Source organism: Oryzias melastigma, linkage group LG12 (assembly GCF_002922805.2).
Source record: "Oryzias melastigma strain HK-1 linkage group LG12, ASM292280v2, whole genome shotgun sequence".
NCBI classification, from domain to species: Eukaryota; Metazoa; Chordata; class Actinopteri; order Beloniformes; family Adrianichthyidae; genus Oryzias; species Oryzias melastigma.
Genome location: NC_050523.1, coordinates 18,754,910 through 18,777,311, shown reverse-complemented (window position 1 = coordinate 18,777,311; position 22,402 = coordinate 18,754,910). Strand labels below are relative to the sequence as shown.

Here is a 22,402-nt window from a genome sequence, read left to right as displayed (position 1 = left end):
GGAAGTGGCCGGGAAGAAGCATCTTTGCTTAGACTGCTGCCTTCGCGACTCGGTCACGGATACGCAGAAGAAGATGGATGGATGGATGGACTTGTTTTTTCTGATATCCAAAGTTTTTGTGAAGACACCTATACATCTAATCGCTCGGAATAAGTATAGGTTAAATAGCTCGCAATTCACGCAATTGTCCAGTTGCGGACAATGTGTGTCACAGTTTGCAGCGATTGGGGGCTATTCCTTTCTAATGCAACCAATGCGACCCAAACTTTCACAAATTCCTATGAAGTATAAAAGTTCCATCTGATTCCGAGTTGAACCCACTCTTCCCATCCCACCCGTTAGCCGTGTTCCCTGTCTTGATTTTTGTTTGGCCTTCATTTCTCATTCTGATTTGTTCCAGGTGTTTGGATCAGGAACAAATGAAGCCCGTCCTTTATTTTTGTTCAGATTGTTGTGAAATGTCACATCTAATAGGTGTTTCTGCTTTGCAACACATGGTGTTATTATAGACACACATTAGCAGCACTTACAGACTCCAGTAATAGAGATCAAACCCAAAACTTTGGACTTGTAACTTGGAAACATGCTATCTGGCTCTGCTTTGGTTCTGATGGATTTGCCTGAAATGTTGCACACAGACTGTGACTGCATCGACTAATTGATTTTCGTAAGAGTTATGAAATGATGAGTTTCCTGAAATAAATGTGAATACATTTCTAAAATTTCTGTGGGCTCCTTGAGTCTGCTTTGATTTGTGGGATGCTCATCAGGAGCAAAGATAGGTGATAGCCTGAGGCTGAACAGCTAATATAAAATTTCTGAAATAATTTGCACACCCATTATTATTTCACTCTGTCATAAAATGAACTGAAATCAATGAAATTGCATAAACTCCCCATATTTTGTCCTCCCCCATTCTTCGGCAGCAATGGAAAAATCCTTCAACAGATAGTGTCACACACGCATGCAGTATATATATATATATATATATATATATATATATATATATATATATATATATATATATATATATATATATATATATATATTTATTTATTTATGATATAACACCTTAGTGCATACCCTAAAAACAGCAACATTAAAAATAATAAAAGTTGGGATGGTTTTTAACCCAACTTTGAGGTTAAAAATTCACTAACTTTCTTCTGGGTTATTTTAATGCAGGGAAATATATATATAAATTGGGTTAAAATGAAACCACTATAATCCCTAAAACTAGTGCTCCAAAAGGTAACCAAAAAATATATCCCAACATGACGGACCCAAGAATAAGGTTGAAAAAAAAGATTAGGTTTTAAAGAATGTACTATCTTGTTCCATCATTAAATTTTTGCTTTCCTCGAACTGACAAACTCAAGAAGACAGAAGATCGTCATTTGAAGTAGTTAGATGAGGGGCCTTGGGGCCCCAAATGGCTAAATCTGCCACTACTGCTGCTCATGACATTGGAAGGGGAATTCAGCTTTGAAGCAGAAGTCCTGTTTGCTCAAATCAGGTGTCTACAGCTACATTCACACCGCCATCGGCAATCTACGTTCAAGTAACAACTACCAATGAAAAGTTTATATAAACATGCGTATATGCATGTTTTGGGCTTCTGCATTCACGCATTGGTACCAAAATTTATCTGACCGTTTTTGGGCTTTATGTACAAAACATGCGGTCGTTAAATGTCCAATGAAAGCAAAAGCAGTCAAACTTTGACCAATCAGAGACAGGATTTTGGTAGTTTAATCCACCGAAGTGCAAACTTTTTAATAATTTCATCATGGAGGAGATAAGGAAAAGTTCTGCGAAAGAAAAAGTCTGGAGCAAGATGCAACATTTCACACCCAAAAATAGAAGTTTCGCGCGTGTTCTTGAACGTGTGTCAAATGCCCAGTGTGAACGTAGCAGCCTGAGGGATGCAGACATCTATGCCGACAGAGAGGAGGATATTGGCACAATTTATCATCAATCATCCTTAAATAGCCGGACTTCAAAAAAAAAAAAAATGCTTACGCTTGAATGTTGGAGTCACAAAAAGATCAAAGAGCTTCAATGCTCTTTGTCAATGAAAAAAAAGAGCATTTGTCCATAAGTCTTCTTTTATCTACTTCTCTTTGCCGTTTCTGTAAGTACATTTTAATAAAAAGGTCAGTTATTTTGCTCTTTTGCGCTCTCAGTCGGTGTGTAATTTGATTCCTACTTATCTGAAACACAGTTTTACAATCTTTACCAGAGTCTGAGTAAATCTGTGCAAAATGCTTTCGAGTCAATGTAAAGGACTGAATCCAGCCGTAATGGTTTTTGACAGCACAGCTTAATGATGATGACTTTCAACTGTGACAGCGGTGAATCTGCTGAATGTGCTGTGTGTGGGTATGCTGTGGGTGTCTTTAGTGCGCTTGTGTGTTACAGCGACCGGGCTTGATAAATGATCTGTCTGTGGCAGTGTCCTTTAGATAGGATGTTTTCCCCAAACAAGGTCTAAACATTTATCATGTGCTCCCATAAATAGCTGGCTTGAGGGATGGATGGTTAGACAGGTGGCTTAATGCATGATGGGAAGGATGCATGGATGGATGAATTGGTTGATGATAGTAAAACAGAGGATTGCTGAGAGAGGGGAAAGTGGGACCAGAAGGTGAAAGAAAACCTGATGGTAAGATTTGGAAGAAAAAAGGATGAAACTGAGGAAAAAGTGAGGCGAACCATTTGGTTTTAAAGACATTTGTCAAAGGCTAAGGGGAAAATGACAGGCTTATTGCCAGTCTGTAACTTTCCTTAGGCAAGATAATGTTTCTTACCTTTACTTAACAGATTTTATTTGAAGGACCCATCCACATTAGTCAATAAAACTCAGCCTACATGTGCTTTTGCATTTGTCTTCTTTAACTTTAGAGCTCAAATAAATGAGTGTCCTGCATTTTACATTTAAGCTTCCACTAAAAGTCCAATAGTTTGTAAGCCTCAGACTTGTGTATGTTAATTAACCTGTGTGGCACCTGTCAAAATCAAGGTCCGGGGGCCGGATCTGCCCTATTGGGTTATTATATCCGGCCCTTTAGAAATGTTTTTCATTTTTATTATTAACAACTCAATGTTCTCTTGCAAAATATTGACGCAACACTACGATTATGGAGGTTAAGATATCAGTTACAATGACTAAACATAGTAAAACAGCCAGACTACAAAACACACTGGCAAAACCCACGTTTAAACCCCAATCCGCCCAGACAGGCAAAGGCAACGATATCCCACAATCTGCTGTGTATTTGGGATTGTGTCCCCCTGATACATCCTGGGCCAAAGCTGAGTTCCTGATTGGTTGAAGTGACACATTATCTTTGCCAAAGTTCAGATATTTGAACTGTAACAAAACAATGTCTTCCACACCCAATGCTCCAAGTGCCCTGGAGGTACATTGACTTCACATTGAAACTGTATGCTAACCACTTTAGATAAAGATGGGCAGACAGTGTGATCACATGACTACAAATGTCATTTTTACGATGATTTTTTTTCCAGCTTTTTTATGGTTGTCATCTTGTCTTCATATGATGTTGAAACTAACTTTCCAAGAACTGACAAATTCAAAACGGTTGTTGGAACATGCCAGTAACCTGTTGTAGACGTAAGGATTTTAATCAAAGACCATCAGTGTGTTTATGTGCAATTTCAGGATGAACACATACATAATGGACAGACCTTTTACCAAGTCAAACAGACAACTCAAGGCTTTCATGAAAACAACTGACAGGAACGATGGAGGCAATAGACACTGCAGATAAAAACCATAAGTTAAGCACAAAACCTTTTTTATGTCATAAATATTTAAAGAATCAAACCAAAACCAGGAGACGGGAGTCACAGAGTGTGGCAATAAACAACGTCTGCAGGAAAATGATCCTTCCAACGTTTCCTGTTACCCACTTAACAGAGGAGATAACAAAGCAGACTCATGCCAGACCACACAGATGATTGTGCAGATCATAAAATGGGATAAAGAAGCCTTTAACTTTCGATCCATACAAGACAGAGTTTTCTCAAAGCACATTTTGGAAGAGATTCGACAGTTCTCCTAAAACTTTGTGTCAAAACACAACTTTTGTGTGTGGGGGAATATAAAAAAGTGTAAGACAAATGACAAAAATTACAATAGACACTAGGGGCACCACAGTCATACCATTGTGTTACACCATTAGTCGTAGGAAAAGTGTATTGTTGTATCCATACTGCATACATGTTTACTTTGAAAGTGTATAACAATTGTGCTAATTAGGATTTACTATTTAGTGTGTTATTTTATTACACCTTGCAAAGTAACAATAGCAAATAAAAACAGGATTTTCCAAATAGTTTTTTTTTTTGCTTTTTTTTTGTTTAATAATATACAAATCATATATTGAATCAAAACACAACTTTGATTCAGAAATCGAAGTTTTAACAAAATTGTGGAAAAACTGAACTTTTGTGTTCTTACGTTGTGTTATGAGTAGTTTCACAAACATGCCTTTAGCATATGGTGTTCACCCAAACATTTTTTTCCTACTGTTTACCTGCGTATGTTCCCCATCTACAGTTGGACGAGACTTGCCACTAGATGTTGAAGCGGTGCAAATCTCACAAATCCTACTCCAGGATTTTTCTTTCACGGCTCTATTCTGTTATATGAAGGACTTGGTGCTATATAATTGTAAACCACAATTATTACTTTATTAATTTTAAACAATTGGCACTTCTCTGAATTAAAAGGTATGCCATCCCTATAACACTAATAAATCCAACTTTTTGATTGGTTTAAGTTCAGCTGTTTGACATTCGAGCTTTGAACTTTCATTGCACATTTAGTGAATGCCCAATTTGTACATGGAGCTCAAAAACGGTCTTGAAAAATTGCGAACCATTGAAGTGAGTTTTAAATGCTAACGCAGGTTTATAGATGTTTACATAAACTTTTTATTGAAAGCGGTCACCAGTTACTAAGGCAGGTGTCTACATAGCTTAAGAAACACTTCATGGGGTGGTGACATCTTTGAATGGCAAAGGTTGTTTAGCCAGCAAGTCCTATGAAAACTGATCAGAAGTACAGAAGCCAATGAGTGAAAGGAAACATGTACAAAGGTCCTTACCACATTACAAAAGCAACTTTCATAGATCTTTGTTGGCTTCAAAGGAATCATCCTTGAATGTTAAAATCACAGACTCCAGATTGATGAAATGTATAAACCACAACAGAAACAACTGACTGACTCCTGAACCTGCTCTTAGCTCTCCCAGAAGTTGCTTAATTCCCTTTGCAAGGACTAACTTATCGTGGCTGAAAGGAGGGCAAGTCTACAAATATGTTTGTGTAAACAGATTTATGTCCCCATGTCCCCACAGCAAACGCTACAAACACACACCATGCACAACTTGCGGTTCAGTATTGATTCATCTAAGTGCCTGGACAATAAGAGAGACCTTTGGCAAACATGTTCAGACGTTTATTACGCGGCAGAGTCGATGGACGGCCAGTGTGTTGGTGGTAGTAGGAAAGACTGATAGCAAGTTGGAACAATATATTAGAGGGATTGCAGAGAGGAGGCCAAAGGGGGGGACGAAAGAGAAACAAAGTGACAGAAGCACATGACAAACGTGAGGTGGGGGGAAGTGAGGGAGATGGATGGGCATGGGGGGATTGCAGGATGTCAGATTGGAAGGACAAGAGTAAAATGTGGAATATACAAATGAATGCAAGGTTAAGCCGTGTTGGTCAAGCAGACACAGATTATACAAGAAGAATTTTAAGCCACCTTCTTTCTCTACTTTATCAGGTCTGCTTGTTTGAATCCTTCGCCTTTTAGACTATTTGTACATCTTTCAAAATGGCATTTTGTACTATTTCTTTTTCCCATCATTCGTCACTATGCAGCTTGTGTTTTACAGTCAATAGTCATGGTCTTAGTGCGCAGATGTAAGGTCGCGTGCATGTGGTACTCATAAACGATCTGTCCGCGCATGTGTTGGAAGTGTTCCTGACAAAGTGCACGTTTAATCTACCTTTCCTATCGTGCATCTGTGTGTTAGCGAGGTCTAAACGAAATTGCATCCATACATCTCAACCAAAAAATAATAAAGTTTGAATGCAATGAGTTTATTTTGGTGCAAAGTAGCATTTAAGCGTGTTAAGTGCGTGAGTGAATCCCACTGTAGACATGTGCATCCATGCACGGGTTGAGTGTTTTCAGTTGACTGGTTTGCAGCATCGGTTCCCACAGCATCATTCTGAGGTGCAATTACAGCACAGCAGATGCAGTTACAGAGCACGCGGAGAATATTGAGCAATATGAAATTGCTCTTATCACAGTTACCGGACCATTTCTTTAATTGCTGTGTGAGTTCACGTCTCAGTGAGGAAACAACGACCAGGCGGAAACCAGAAAAAAGCAAAACAAACTTAAATCCACATATTCCATCATTTCTGATGGAGCATGCAGGAAGGAAAGTTAAAATTATTACATTTGATAAAAGGGAATTAATTCGGACTAGTCATGAAAGAAAAAGATCTGTATCCAAAATAAAAATCGTCGGATTGCTTTTTTTTTAGTTTTCTCCTGAGAACTAAACGCAGTTGCCTCAGAAGTCAGTGCTGAGGCTGTTGTTGCTTCCCTCAGGCTACATGAAGCCCAAAGACAGAAGTCAGAGTGAAGGTATGGCAGACAGACGTGAATACCTCTAGAGCAATGGAGGTGAAATGGCCACTTTTCTAAACCGCTGATGCGTGCTTCAAATAAGACAGTAAAGTAATAGTAATGTGTTGATGTCTGCCATCATGCAACACCTATAAACCAACATTTGCATAGTTAGTAGAACCCAACATGCACAAAACAAACAGATGTGATGGTTTTGTACAGAAAATTGAATAGAGATTCAATAGAGGAAAATTGAACTTGCTTACATTTTAACAGAATATTAAGGCTTGTGCTTGAATGGAGAAGGAACGAAAAAGGTTGGCTAAATATAACATCAAATAGCGTTACTTCAAATATTTATAGTGGTATATTTGCATGTTTCTATTACCGTTATCTATTCTATTACTATAGGTCACAATTAAAATCCTTAATTAAAAAAATAACATCAACAAACTAGCGCCTTATATGTGGACTAATTCTTATGCAAAATAAGGTGACTGTGTGAATACACTAATGCGTAGCGGTGTTGGACTGTATTTTTTTATGTGTTGCAAACGAGATTGAGTTACAGGTATAGTGAAGACGTCAACGTGGCTAATGTTTTTAACACGGCTAACAAGTAGCAGAGTACAGTCTGTGGTTTTTTTATGTGTTACTAACACTGTCGGGGGTTAGCGTAGCCACATTAGTGTTTGTTTTAGCAGTATTAGTCTGTTTTGTCGTGCTGTAAACAAGTTTGGGAGTTACAAGTACAATTAATCTGCTAACGTGGCTAATGCTTCTAACACGGAAGAGTCAGACTGTTTTTTTACGTGTTGTAATCGAAGTTGAGGGTTACATGCTCTGTAAATATGCTAATGTGGCTAACTCTTATAACACAGCTGTGTAGCGAAGTATCGAGTGTGTTTTTTTTTTAATGTTACTAACATGGTTGGGCTATAGCATAGTCACAGTAGTGCTTGTTGTAGAGTGTATCAGTCTGTTTTTTGTGCCATGAACAAGGTTGGGAGCTACAGGTATTGTGAATACGCAAACGTGGCTAATGTGACTAATGCTTCTAACATTTGTAGCGGAGTCAGACTGTTTTTTTTTACCTGGTTAAAACAAGGTTGGAGGTTAGCGTAGCCACATTAGTATTTGTTTTAGCAGTATTAGTATTTTTTTAGGTGTTGCAAACAAGTTTGGGAGGTTCAGGTAAAGAATATGCTAATGCTTCAAACATGGCTAACGTGTAGTGTCAGACTGTGTATTTATTACGTAACTAACAAGGTTGAGAATCAGCATAATCAATAACATTTTTTTTTGTAGCATCAAACTTTTTTTATGAGTTACAAACAAGGTTGGGTGTTTTGTAACTAAGCACACATGGCTAATGTGTAACCATTGAGGATTGTGTATTTATTACGTGTTCGCATTGTTAAAGTAATGTTTGGTTCAGCAGTATCAGTCCGTTTGTTATGGGTTATTGTAAACAAGCTAACAAAGCTAAGTCTTCTTGTGTAGCTAAACTGTAGCGTGGTAAACAATTTTAAGAGTTACTGTGAACAAAGTTATTAAAATCTAACGAATGCTTAATACACTTTATAGCCATAGACTGTGAAATCACTGGACATAGCAACCCCCTCCCTTTCGTGTCCCAAACAAGGCGTTTCCACTGGTTGCAATAAGGCCAAACTCCTATGGACTTCTACTGAGAAATAGAAAGTTATTGATGATTAATAGTGCTCCTTGCAATCCTACGCGTGCCAAAAATACATTAGTTATAAGAATAGATATTTGTTTATTGTGGGTACCAAAAAAAGAAAAATTGGAGTCTGTAAAGGTTTTAAGAGGAGACAGCAGCTCTGTGGGTTTTCCAATAGAACTTTAAGAGCAGAACAAATGTTAGTAGATTGTTCTGATTTCCTGGCACCGGATGACGGATTGCTTATGCGCTGCTTTAAGTTAACACATGCTTCTCTGTAACTCGGTGTCTGCATGACTTTATGACCCAGTCTACAGGTTATGGGCTCATCCGTTTCAGATAAAGCAGGGGTTGCAAAAATGTAAACCACCTCATTGCTTTGTTCCACCTGCTGCTCACATCTCTTTGTAAGTTGTGTCAGAAGAGATTCGTCTTGTCTTGTGCTGTGCAGCGGCGCTTCGGTAAAATAAGCCGCTTGAATAAACTGTCTCAGTGGAAGCTTTTATATGGTGATTCAGTGTAAAGATTACTACATCAATACCGTGACTTTGCTTTTGCAGCTCCCCAATTCGCTGAGTGGCAAAAAAGCGCTGGTTCTCATCGACCAGGGTACAAAACCTTTAAACTCTGATGTTCTTTCACTTCGGATTTTTAAAGTACTTCCTTCTCCTTTAGATAAACTTTTCTGTCCTTGTCACAATGTGCTTGCTTTGGACAAACAAACGGTTTTACTTTCACTTTTCCAAGTCACTCTCATGTCGTAGATCAACACTTGGAATAAAACCTGGAAAGAATGGATTCTGGATTTGCCATCATTTGTTATGTTAGGAGCCTCAGTTACAAGTTAATCCCAACCGTACAGGAGAATAGAGAACGAAAAGGGACTTGTAGGAAACAAGTAGTAGTTTTTATTTTCTGTGGGACCTAATGGATTTTTTAACAGCCTTGGAGAACAAGAATGTAACCTGTTGAATAATAAATCACACATGTACTTTATGTTCTTGAGAATGATTAAAGCATTAACCCTGCCAGCGACACCTAAATAACAGACACTCTTTGACCGTAAATCCTCCACCATTTACACGATCAACGTGAATCAACTCATTCTGACATGGAGGACAGTCTTTTCATATCTGCTTTGCACCGCCGCGTTACTAACGTCAAGTGTTGCATCCACTTTAGAATCTGCTGGAGTTATGTTAATTGCATAATTAATGCAGACTTACGGTAGTCAAAAGAATGTTGGAAAGGGTCATCAAGTATGACCGTCGTTATATGTAAGGTGGTACTGAATTTAGACAATCAAAATTATTACTTTGTCCCCTTTGCAGTTATTAATGTTGTTTAAAAGTTCAAAATATTTATTGTTAGTTAATTAAAACAAGCTTTTTAATATAGATTTTTTTTTTATTTTTCAACCTGTTGCCATTTATAGTAAGTATTAGCAAAATGCAATGTTTTAGATGACTCTGAGTGCAGTATTTAGAGGTCTTTTTTGACCAAAAACTAGTATTTTTTTACCAAAATGTGCCGGTGGAAGGGGTTAATTTTCCGGTCTTGGACTTCCTTCCAGCTAATGCCTTTCAGCCACCAAATGCCCCTCGATTTTTTTCTGTGTAATGTTGCATACTTTTTATTTTTTTCCTACGATGGCACATGGTTTTCTGCCTCCTAGTGGCTGTATCCCATTGTCAATTAATGTTTATATGCTGTATCTGTTTTCCAGAATACATTCAATTGGTCATATTTACACAAATTATTCTATAATCCTAAACTTATTTTCCATGAAAAGTTGAACTTTGAGAGTTTAAACAAGTGAAAAATGTTCATGTCTGTCTAAGAAAAGTGGATAAAGTGTGTACTTTAAATTTCTGTAATCCTACTTAGTAGAATTCACCTATTTTTAGAATGTAAATAAGGGGCCACAGTAAAATTTTTAACCAGCTAATTCTAAAATGTTTGATAAATCAAACCAAAGACTAATCAATTTTAATTCCTTAAGAAAAAACTTTACTCTAAAACCAACAAAATGGTTTGTTTTTTAATTGCCAGCTAGATGGATACATTTTTTTTAATCTTGTTAAAATTTAATTTAAAACAAACCTTTTGGGCAATTCCCCAGTTCATAAATCAATGCAACTTAAAACGAGGATCACCCTGTCGGTTTTACTATCTTAGTATCTTCTTGTACATTAGGCGCTTTTCTTTTTCTTCTTCTTCCCTCTCAAGTTTTCCTGTATTTTATAACATTTAATATTTCACATTTCTTTGTCACTTTTATTGCTTTTTTCCTTACCTCCAACTATTCATGTAACGTATTTGAACTTGAAACATTAAGTAACCGAGAGCTTATAGAAGTTCATCTTCAAAGCATCCTCTTGAGCTTCCTCCATCTTTATGTCTCACCCACTTTCATGTGTTTGTCTGGCACAAACATTCCTCTGTGCATCTAATGACACTGCACTCCATATGCCTGCTCTTTTTCTTTTTTTTTCCTCTCAGCTTCCCTACCAGGCCTCCTTATGGGTGTCGGTTTCATCTCATCTGGTCTTTGTCATCTGTTTTATCTAGCAGTATCCCTTTTCAAATGTGGTTTCCATACAGAACCCCGATGTTTCAGTCACCTTTGTCTCACATTCGTTTAATTCTTGTGACTTTCTATACATTCACGTGAACGGCTCGTCTCATTTTACGCTATCTAACAGAGTCTGTTATCTATTATCACCCCCTCCCCCCGCCTCTGATGTGCTCCATTCATCTCCACTTCAAAACTTTTCCTCATTTTCCCGCTTCCATCTGAATCTTCATCACCCTCAAGTATCTGGGCCCGTCATCGCTTCATTCCTCACCACGATGGATGGCATCCTCCGGAGCAGACTGATCACGCCACGGCTTTCATTCTGACTCGACGCACACAAATGTTACATGTGAAAACCACACTCAGGAAGTTCTGCTGTCTAACCACATCAAAAGTCCGTCCCTAAGCAATATTAACCGCTTCAATTAACCTCTGAGGCTGCAGTTATTGAAGTGAATATTGAGCAAATGCGTCTTATTTTAGAAGACTCATTAAAATCTCTTTAATGATTAATGTCACAGATTAGTCGTTTTTCTTTTTTTAAGCTAATTTGCTTTTTTCCGACAGACTGTACGGCAGATTTTACCATTAGAGACAGACATTATGCTGATCTGTTCTGATGGCAGTAAGCTGTAACAAGCAGCTGTAACTGAGACAAATTAGATTAAACATATTTTTCTGCTTTTATAAGGATTCAAACAGGGCAGTATGTTGATTATGGATGCAACAATCTTGGATATAAAAGTGAATTGTGTATGCCTCGTTATAAACAAAACGCTATTTAACAATAGAATTATTATTATTCTCAATACAATAAGTAATACTCCACATGTTGTTCACCCTTTGCTATCGCTCTGTTAGCAGATATATAGGGAATTTCCCCTCCCCTCAAGAAACTCACCAATCACTGACTATGTCTGAATTCCCTCCCTACTCCCTAGCTACAAAAAAAAATATATATGATGGGGAATATCTAGTGCCCTGAATTTTAAAAGTAATTAAATAGAGAAAAAAACAATTACAATGATTTAATGGCGCCATCAATTCCACAAAGTAAAAACCTAATCAATACGAGCATTTTACAAAAATTATTTTTATTTATTTATTTTGCCAAAACTAGTTAAAACGCAGTGCATTGTGGTCTACATTTCCCAGTCTAGTGAGAATCAATACACCCTTGTTTTTTGCAAAGACTTCTGGGAAATTTCCTTAGTTTTGGATTTTGGAATTGTAGATTCAGATAGTAATACAAAATGGCAAACACACTACTATATAGTGATATTTAAAGGTAAATTCCTGACCCACCCCTGCAATCAGCAAAAGAAGTGCTAGTGCTGCTAGCATTAGCTAGGCAATACTAAAAACAACAGTAAAACCCATCGGTTGTGTTCGAATTCCTTCACTACTCACTATATAGGGCACTATACAGTAAGTAGTTAAGGTAAAGTCTTGCCCCAACCCTGAGGATGGGAGCAGCAGAATAAGTACTCTTGTTGCTAGCATTAGCTAGGTAATTCCAAAACAACAGCAAAACAATTGGGTAATTTTCAAATTCCTTCACTACTCACTACATAGTGCACTAAATTGCCATTTTCATTTAGCTGTCCAAATGTACAACTCCTAAATCCAGTGCCTTAGAAATTTCCCATAAGTCTTTGCAAATTAACAGTGAGCATTAACACTCTCTAGATTGACAAATATAGATCACAATGCATTACATTTGCTTATGCTTCTCATGTAAAAAAATTATATATTTTGATTCAATAATTAAAAACCATCCAAGATTTCATCTTCAGAATTCATAAATAGTCTTGCTTAAATGTTCATATTTATTAGGTTTTTACTTGAGGAAATCTGTGACACTATGAATTTCATTAGGAAGTGGTGAGGGAATTTGGGCATTGGATAGAACGCGGCGTTGAGAGCAGTGGCTCTGTGGCAATGTTTGAAAACGCCCCACATAGTGTGGAGATATTTGGGGTTTTCTGTGAAATAGATTGACAGAAAAAAGTGCGCTGTTTGCATCTTTGTTACTCGTCCAACACCAGCAGCATCTACAGCCTCACCATCCAGCTGTGACGCTGTGTTAAAGTGGGACAGCCGAGCAGGAAACACAGCAGTCGATCACTCAGGCCTTTCAACTGTTACCTCCTAGAAACACAAAAAAAGTCTAATACTAAAGGGATTGCTAAATAATGTAACTGTTTTCTTCATCATACTCTTGTTTCAATGTAGAAGTGCCTCAGAATTCAATACTTATAAAAGCAAATATTCAGTTTAAATGCTTTTCTACAATATAGTCAGTGTTAAGTAAGAGTTATGCATTTGAATATATTTAAAAAAATGTTTTGGTTTATTTTGCCTGTTTGCAAAACTGAAAAAAAGGATTTGTTAAATAGAAAAGTTTTTTTGTTGTTCTTTGGTGCAATACACAAGCCATATCATATTGAGATATGAATCGAATGGTGGGTAAAGTGTATCGTTACATCCACTGATAGTATATGAGAACTGGACTAAGTGACCCCGCCCCTTTCACGTTGCAAACAGGAAGTACCCACCAGTTCCAAGAAGAAAAAATCCCATAGATTTCTACTGAGAAATAAACAGCTATTACTCACTTACATACAGTATTTGTCAGAATAACCATTCTTGTTATGCTACCTTGTTATTTTTTTGTATCAATTGCAGATTGATTGACAGTTTCCCCAGCACACTTTCAAATCATAGGGGTGTGGACTTTCAACTTTCAACAAGAGTGGTTGCAATAGAAATGTTGACTCAAACTAATTTGGATCAATTACTGCTCACTGACATCGTCTGGTTCCAACATGGCGACGGCCGTATTGCAAGAAAAATGGTGACTGAATTGAGTTCATTTCACTGGAACCAGAAGTCAGTTTCCATAGACAATGTTATGCACTCTGCCACTTCCTCACTCACATTATTTTTGTGTCTCTCTTGCTCCTTTGTTAAGCCTCTATGTGTTTGTTTTTCCTTGTGAACATTTTTTCTTTTTCTTTTGCAGGCCTTGTAAACTTAAATGTTCACAAAATTATTGGTGGAGCTGTTACGTCCTGCTGTGCTGATTTGTTTTGTTCTTTTTCCCCTTTTTGTCCTCAGCAGTCTTACACTGCTAGGTTTTGTTATTTTAGTTTGGGGTTGGACCTTGGTAGTCTTGATTTATGGGCTTTATTTATTTCCTTTGATTAGATAGATTTTGGTTAGGCAGCCATTAGCAGGGAGCTGCTGACTCCAACAGTGGTCATAGCTAGGTCAGCAGTCACCCTGACTTATTTTATGTTTGACTAAGATTTCAATCCCTTTTGGTTTGCCTTTTTTGTTTGAACCAGCACAATAATTATTTCCTGTTGTTCTTTCTTTCAGGAGACAGGGTTTTGTTTATTAATGAACTGCGCTCCTTTTATTCTTACTGGTGTCCATTTTTTTGGTGTTACGGTCCCTTTTTGTATTTTTCATCTAGGTTAGCCCATTGGGGACGCAACAACGAGAACGGTCCAGTTCTCATAAACAGCCAAGGGTTGCATCCCTAATGTTTATAACATAGTGGCCCAGACACACAACTGCATTTTCTCTACTGTTTCAGATTTTTTTTTTTTGTTCAACAAACTTATTTAACCGTTGTAAATTGAGTTTCCAAATTTGACTTTTGAGTTGTTTTCCGTTCCATGAGTCTTCATTAAGCATGAGCAAAAGCATGCCCTGGCTTGAAACACTAAAAATCCCTAAATAGCTAACCATCACAGACACCGAACGCCAAAAGTATGGAGGCGTTGCTTAAGCTGCAGAGAAACCATAAAACGAAGAGGAACTGGATTAATTTTCAGAGCAGAAAAGTTGCTCTCCAGATGTAGGTAATGATTTTTACTCCACAGACTCAAAAGCCAAGTAATCTTAAATCTTAAAGTGCTATAAAAGTTTGTGAATACTTCCAGTTACCATGGTAACTTGAAACAAGTGTGAATAACACATTAGTTTTGTGGCATGTGCTTGAGAGCTAAGGAGTATTAGGGAGTCAGAAACAATCTTTGCCAAGATATTAATACGAGTTCTACAATTCCTCTCACATTAGACCTAAAATTTAGTGATTTATGCACATAAAATTTCATAGCACAAAGACCAGTAATTAGTTCATTAGCAAGACTGCACACAGTCTCCAGCTGTATTAGCCAGCGCTCTGCGGCTGTCGTGAAGAACGGCAATAAAGGACTCGCAAGTGAAGGGATGATCTATGCAGAACCCTTAAAACAGAAAAGCCCACTTACGGTTAAAGAGCTGAGACCACAACCACAAAGAGATTCAACAGAGAACACCACAGATATGGAAAATCTTACCAAGTTCAGCTGTCATCATCTGTATTTATGCAATTCCCCAATTATGTGTCCTTACCCCGTCCAAATATTGACTTAAGGTTTCCCTCCTTTCAGATTACGCTTCATTTCACACGTTGATTGATTAGCGGTGAGTGGAGGAGAAAAACTCGGAGTGTTTGTCAGATTTAATTATCACTTCTGACCATGAAGAGCTGCGGCCTCTTTACAACTTTTGTCCCCGTAAGACAGTCCAAATTGCTACATGAATATGTTAAACAAGAGTGTTTGAAAATGATGCATATGAATGCAGTTATGCAGAGAGTAAAACATGAGGAATCAGATCACGCATACATTTATCACGTCAATGTGTTCTGTCATAGAAGAAAATGCCCAGCTTCCACAAAAGACACGTTTTCCAGGAATCAAATTGACACGATTTGGTCAAAGTACATATGAAACGTAAAGTTTTTAACCATTTGAAGCTAAGTAGAAGTTTCTTCTGCGTTCAAAACTTGCTTGTTCACACTTGTTTCTACAACCGTATTTGAGTTCTATGTCCAAAACGCCTAGCCACTGAATGCCAGTTACGGATTAAACCAGGTCAAACTTTGACCAATCAGGGACTCGGATTTGGAAGTGACGCGGTAAAACTCCAACTCTGAGTTGTAGGCAAGACTGTTGGCCCGAAGCAACCCCGACCCCTCTTCCCCTTGTCATTGCTAAGACCTTTCTGTTTTTTGGCTGTCCTCCAGCTTACACCCCCAACCTAACATAACAGGAATAACAAAAAAGATGAGCAACATTGGAGCCAAACAGCTGTACAGTTTTGATCCAGATGCAGTCCAGACGAGGAAAAACGAAGACTTTCATGAATCTAATCGTCTACAAGTGGATGAATCAAAATCAAGGACCTTGTTTTCATCGTTCCAAATACAATCTTTTTCAAACGCCATTCTTTCGTCTGCTCCTGACTCACAACAATTTGAGTAAAGAAATATTTAGAAATGCAATTTTATCTTTATATATGTCATCTATCATCAGAAAAATGCCACAAGAACATGTTCAAAACACCAAAAACTTTGTTTTAACCAATAAAAAACTGACTTTTCTCTGGGGAATTCACACATTTTTTTAATCTCTCTTAATGTAAAAAGAAAGGCGAGAGTTGGCAAATATTGAGGCTATATGGACAATAAGTTAATTTCCATTCAAAAAAGAAAAAAAAAAAGACGCAGATGTCTGTAACTCAGAAAACACCTTTAAAATCTGATGATGTCTGAGACAACACCATTACAGTAAAGGGTTTTGATAGACAACGCTTTCATCCCAGAATCCTTCAGTGGACACATATGCTTTTGTGATGTGGGGCCCTCTGGGATGTGAACCCACAAGAAATGCTCAGACACAGTAATGCACACCAAAGTTCTTAAGCAATTATATCAGGCTGTCCGGGGATCAAACTAACAGCCTCAATATGGATCAATTCCCCCAAATGTTTCTCAGAGGTTTCTCTGAAAATGTTTGACACTCTCTGGATTCATATCTGGGAAAGACTTCTGATCACAGAGGAGCTCTGAGAGAAGGTGAGGAAGTTCAACGCTGAAACTTGATGATACAGATGACTCGGCAGAATGAAACATTGCTCATGTGGTGCCATGAAATGTGGCGATTGCAAATGGCAGGTCTTGGGTTGCAGAGCTCTACTCACATGCTGCCACTGCTCTCGGATCACCGGTCGGTATCGAAGGAAGTACTTCAGCGGGAAGCTTTCTATGTCAGGCCAGGTAGAGGGGCTGTGCCAGGAGACCTCCAGCCTCCTGGGGTTGAAGCGGATTGGCTTGGCGGTCACTCGCTCCGGTGGATCTGGTTTCACTGTAAGTATGACAAAGACGGAGGGGAAAGTGAGTATGAGGAAATAGGCACTCTGGTTGCTAACAGACAATCTTGCAGTTGGAGAAATAACCTGATGAGGTCACTGAAGCAGTGGTCTCCAACCTTTTGCAGACCATGGACCGGTTTTTGTCAGACAATGTTTTCACCACTTGGGAGGCGATCCAATTTGATTTACAAATCAAACTCAATAATTCACAGATCAAACCACGATTCTTGCATCTTCTGTTAGTCTTCTACTATATGTATCAAAATTAAAATGATATGAATTAAATAACCCTTATTTCACCTTTATTTAGAACAGGAGATCAGATTAAACAAAACTGATAAAACACAAAGATTTAACAAGAAAGAAATGCTGTTTGTCACTTTAAAAAAGTTTTTTTTTTTTTTGTTAGCCTTCATTTTTTCCATCCTCAAAGATCTGCAAGCTCAAGTGTCAAAGCTAATTTGTTTTTTAAGAACGGAAGTCATTAATTGAACTTCATTCTCAGATTTTTCCTACTGAAAAACAAATTATACTTTAAAAATGGGAAGGTTCACCGACACTTTATTTTGAAAATGTGTTTATTTCCGGTGACAGTATAGCGCTGTCTCTTCATCCTGTGTAAAATATCTTCAGATGGTTAAAACTTTATTTATGCGCTAGATTTTATGTAGGAACCATTAAAATGTGACATAGATTTTCCCTTAACCCATAATTGTCGAAGTAGAAGCTAAAAAATTCAGACGTCAACTTCAGAGGCTCAACTAATAAATCCCTCTTCCAAAAAAAAGGTCAATAAAACTGGTGTTTTCTAAACAGGACTTTAAATGTGAATATGCAACTTTATTAGCAACATCCTCTCAAAGTTTATTATTATGGTCTGTGGGAACACAGACCATAATAACCCAAACAGTGACTCTGAGGGTTTAGCACTAGAATCTAAATGTGTCTTAATGTACATTGTTGCACAAATGGCAAATAAAAAACCTTGAACAACTGTTGCAATAAATCCATATTTGGAGTAAAGTCTCTTAGTTTTTGTTTGCTGATACTGATTTTCCTCAAAACAGGTTTTATGCAATTTTATTTTGAAATCAAAGGCTTTACTTTAAAAAAAGTTTGTTTTTTGTTAGCTTTGCTAGTTTGAGGGTTTAAATTTAGCAGTCGCCACAGCCGCTTTATGAAATTAGCTAGCTAGCTTGACCGAACAGCTTTTGCTTGCAGATGTGGTTGCAGATGTAGTTTTTCAAAATAAAACTTCCTCCAGAATCAGATTAAAAAAATAAAAGAAGAAGAAAGGAAAAAGAAAAAAAAATATCTGACATGTTTTTTTCTCTACTGCTACAGTAACCCAAATCAAAAAAGGAAATAAATAATTATTATTTATTCATTTATTTTTTTAATTTTAATAAATCCAGAATTGATCAAAAGCAATTGGCTGTACCCACACATGTCAGATCAATGAACGTCAGAAACAACATCTAAAACAAAAGGGAAAAGCTTTTGGGTCTCTGATGAAAAGGTTTCTGCTGACCTGTCCACTGAGGAACCACACAAACACAAACAGACTTTCAGTTTGGCGCTTTTCAGACCATCTCGATGACCCATCCTTTGTTAGATCGCTCTGGTTTCCCTCTGTAGCTTCACACAACCTTAAGTCAACTCCACTGACACAGGCCGTCATAATAGGAAACTGGAAGCAACTATTCTAATATGTTCCTGTGATGAAATTAATGAAAATAAACAAAAGTAACAATAGAGAGATGACAGACAGACATCAATCATGCTAATAAGATCACCACAATAAAAACAAGTCTAATGATTTATTCATCACATTTACCAAAAAAGTATTTGTAAAAAAAGAACAATATGAGAAAAAATAATAATTGAAAAAAAATAAATCCAGGAAGCAAAACAAGCAAAAACCATTGGAGACCGTTAACAAAGAAATGTCCTTTTGTCTCACATCACACAACAGAAAGCCCCACTGAATGAAATCTGAGTGGGTGGAATGCCCCGAAGGTTTGGAAAATATTTATCATACTTGCAGCATCCTGTTTGAACTTATTTTGTTTCGTGAGTAAAAAAGAAACATCCCTTTTCCTAATGACCGTCTGGATGCGAAGCGAAAATTGAATTAAATTCAAGTTCTGGAACTAAAAACAACTGCTTTCTATAGAGAAGAAACCCGCTGAGACGTTGAGGGATGGAAGCTCACCCAGAAATGCAGAGTTAATTAAAAACAAGGAGTGATTTATATCTGTTTTACAGCTGAAAAATATACTGTTTAAAACTCTACATAGTTTTAGGAGCAACATTTGATTAATCCTGCAATTGTCTTTCATTTCTTTGCGTGTTTATAATAAAAAAAATACTCAGTTTAATAAACAGCAGAGGTAATAGCTCATTTGTCTTTGATGGGTAATCTCAGACTGGGTCTCTTAGACAAAAAATGATCATTGGTGGATGAGACCAGATCAATTGATTTAAATATTGTAGATGAGTACAACTGAAATACACAATGATAAGAAACGTTAAAGATCACGAAATCACCTGATGGCCTAGTTAACATCCCTGTGGGACACCACATGTGAGAGCTTGATAAATAGTAGTGGCCAATGGCTGCAACTAGAAACCAAAGGTACAAAAAAATATATATTTTGAAATGAACATGAAATGAAAATTCAATTTTTGGGGAATTTATTATTTCTTTTTTTTTTTTACAAAATCCACAACAAATTGGAATTTTTTTAATTGAAATATTAAATTTAGCAATTTATTTAAATGCAGGGAGAAGTCCTTTTAAAAATTAATAAATAGATGAGTTATTCTGATTATAAAGTTGAAAAAAAATTGCTTTTCTCGCCAAAAGCATTTTTCAGAATTCATAGAGGGAGCCATTTTGAAAGTAGCAGGAAAAGCCCTTCTACTGCCCCTTGCGGAATGATGATAAACTACAGGATAAAAAACATGGGTTAAGTTTTAAACAATTGTTTTTTGCGAAAATTAAATTATGCTATTGAGATAGGGGTCTCAGAAGTACCTTAACAGAATTGTACAAATGGTTATGTAGGATTAAATGGCCCAGTTAACATCCCTGTGGGACCCCACATGTAGGAGCTTTATAAAGAGTTGTAGGAAATGGCTACACCTTCAGAAAACCTTTTTATAGTTTCTGATTGGTCAAGTCAAAGGAAAGCAGAAAACTGACATAATAATGACAAATAAGAGAACTGGGTTACAGAATTTGAAAAGTAATAGTTGTTAGATTTAATTATCAGTTACTTAGTATTGTGCAAATTTTAATTTTGCACATTTGTTTTTAATTGAAGAATTTTTGTACTCGTACATTTTGGGGTAATTTAGATACAACCCTTTTTAAAAGTCTTAAAAAGATGAATTATTCTCATTATAAGGTTTAGAAAACGAGCTAAACTTTTCCCGCCAAAAGTGTTTTTGAGGATTTATGAGGTCAGCCATTTTGAAATGAGCAGGAAAAGTCCTTCTACTGCCCCCAGTGGGATGATGATGATGAACTACAGAGTAGAAAACATGGATTAAGTTGCAGACAATCGGTTTTTAGCACAAGTTTCGATTATGCTATCGAGTTGGGGTCTCAAAAGTGCCTTTATTAAAATGATACATATGGTTATATAGGGTTATAACAGACACAGTTAACAAAGGGACAACTTCTAACTGTCAACAAGAAATTTTCGTATTTCTGGGAAAAAAAGATCATAAATCCAACCACTTAAGATGACGTGGATCAAAATTATGGAGAAAATCAAAGTAAATGTGGCCGTTCTCCACAAGCACTCATAGTCAAGTTAAGATTGGGAGTCTGGATGTGTTTGGAGGGTTTCTTATTAAGGCTCCCACGGCTTGAGCGTGTGAGGGCACATGCCTGCACACAGATACACACACATACAGCATATCTGCTCTGAAGTAATTTCATCCGGCTTTGGTCGGATGAACAAGGACAGTTGTTCATCTAACTCCCACTCAGAATTCAAAAGTGCACCAGGAAGCATGAAATTGTTTTATTTATTTACGATCTGCCTCGGAGTCCCAGAAAATGAATGTGACTTAAAAGTTGGAATGACAAAAAAAAAAAAGATTTTTTTTTTTTAAAAGAGCAGATGAGGTCGACCTCACAGCTCGTTAGTAGAAAAATACCTTTACTCTGGCATTAGGTAAGATACTCTAAGATTAAAAGGAAGAAAAAAACGGTGACCTTTAACTTGTCCTGTGATCAATGGCAACATTGTTGTGGCATCAGCTTTACTGAAGAGAGCTCCATAGGATTAAGGAGTAAACTACAATTCAAACAAAGTAGCCTGATAAGATTAGCCTGAGTGATGTTAGTTCATCTCAATCATTTACTGAGGATTATTTGATAGGGAAGTACAAGACATGTGTAGGGTGAGTTTGTAAACCCTTTAGAATTTGTCAGAATTCTCCAGGAAAGTGATTTGCTGGGAGTGCCAAATTATCCTGTGAATTACGATTAATTAATTAAAGAGGAAATTAATGTGTTTTTATTGTGTTAATTTCAATTTATATTTATAACTTTTGTTATGTTCTCAAAAACAAAACAACTAAAACATGTTATCACAGCCTCACTTGCAAAATAAAGCTTAAATATACATAACTCTAGTAAAAATAAAATATTTTTTAGACATGTCTACTTTATGATAACTTTTCAGTGTGGGTTTTCAACATTTCTTTGGTGAAAAGGAGCGAATTTAGAATATCCAGGTCAAATACATGAGTCTCCCATTGACACATGTGCTGCATTGTTTTTGTCTTTCTATCACCATAAAAGAAGCTGTATTTTTAAATACTTCCTTTTTCTATGTCTCACCATGTGTCTGATTACATTGGTACCAGTTTGTGACTCATTTAGTCTTTATCTGCTAAAAATGAGCTTTAAAATACATCAGGTGAAGCAGACAGTAGGCATGCCTCACGGCAGAGGGCGCTGGTGAGCACAGAGAATGTGACACCGCGGCTAAAGAATAATAGAGTAAGCAAGTCAAGTTTAGCTGTTATTCTTTATTACTGTTTAGCATCACTTCCTAAATGGAGGACTACGTGTCTAAAATCAGGCATTAGTGTAGACACGCCACTGGCAGTGATCTCCATTGAGAAAGAGACCTTTAAAACTGAAGAAGGAAAAGGAAGACTTCTACAAACAAGTTACTATTGTGTTTCTTCAGGAGGAGTGACACAGACGTCAGCTATTAGTTAAAGAAA

General features: G+C 37.1%; 1 protein-coding gene across 2 annotated transcripts in view; it reads right to left on the bottom strand.

The window, feature by feature from the left end:
- The window catches only part of cntfr (ciliary neurotrophic factor receptor), a 288,320-nt gene that overhangs the window by 29,122 nt on the left and 236,796 nt on the right, over positions 1–22,402 (bottom strand). For both annotated transcript variants that reach the window (XM_024257707.2, XM_024257708.2), the window contains one exon: positions 16,979–17,142. In XM_024257707.2, coding sequence (XP_024113475.1) covers positions 16,979–17,142 — 164 coding nt within the window. The remainder of the gene's footprint in view (positions 1–16,978; positions 17,143–22,402) is intronic.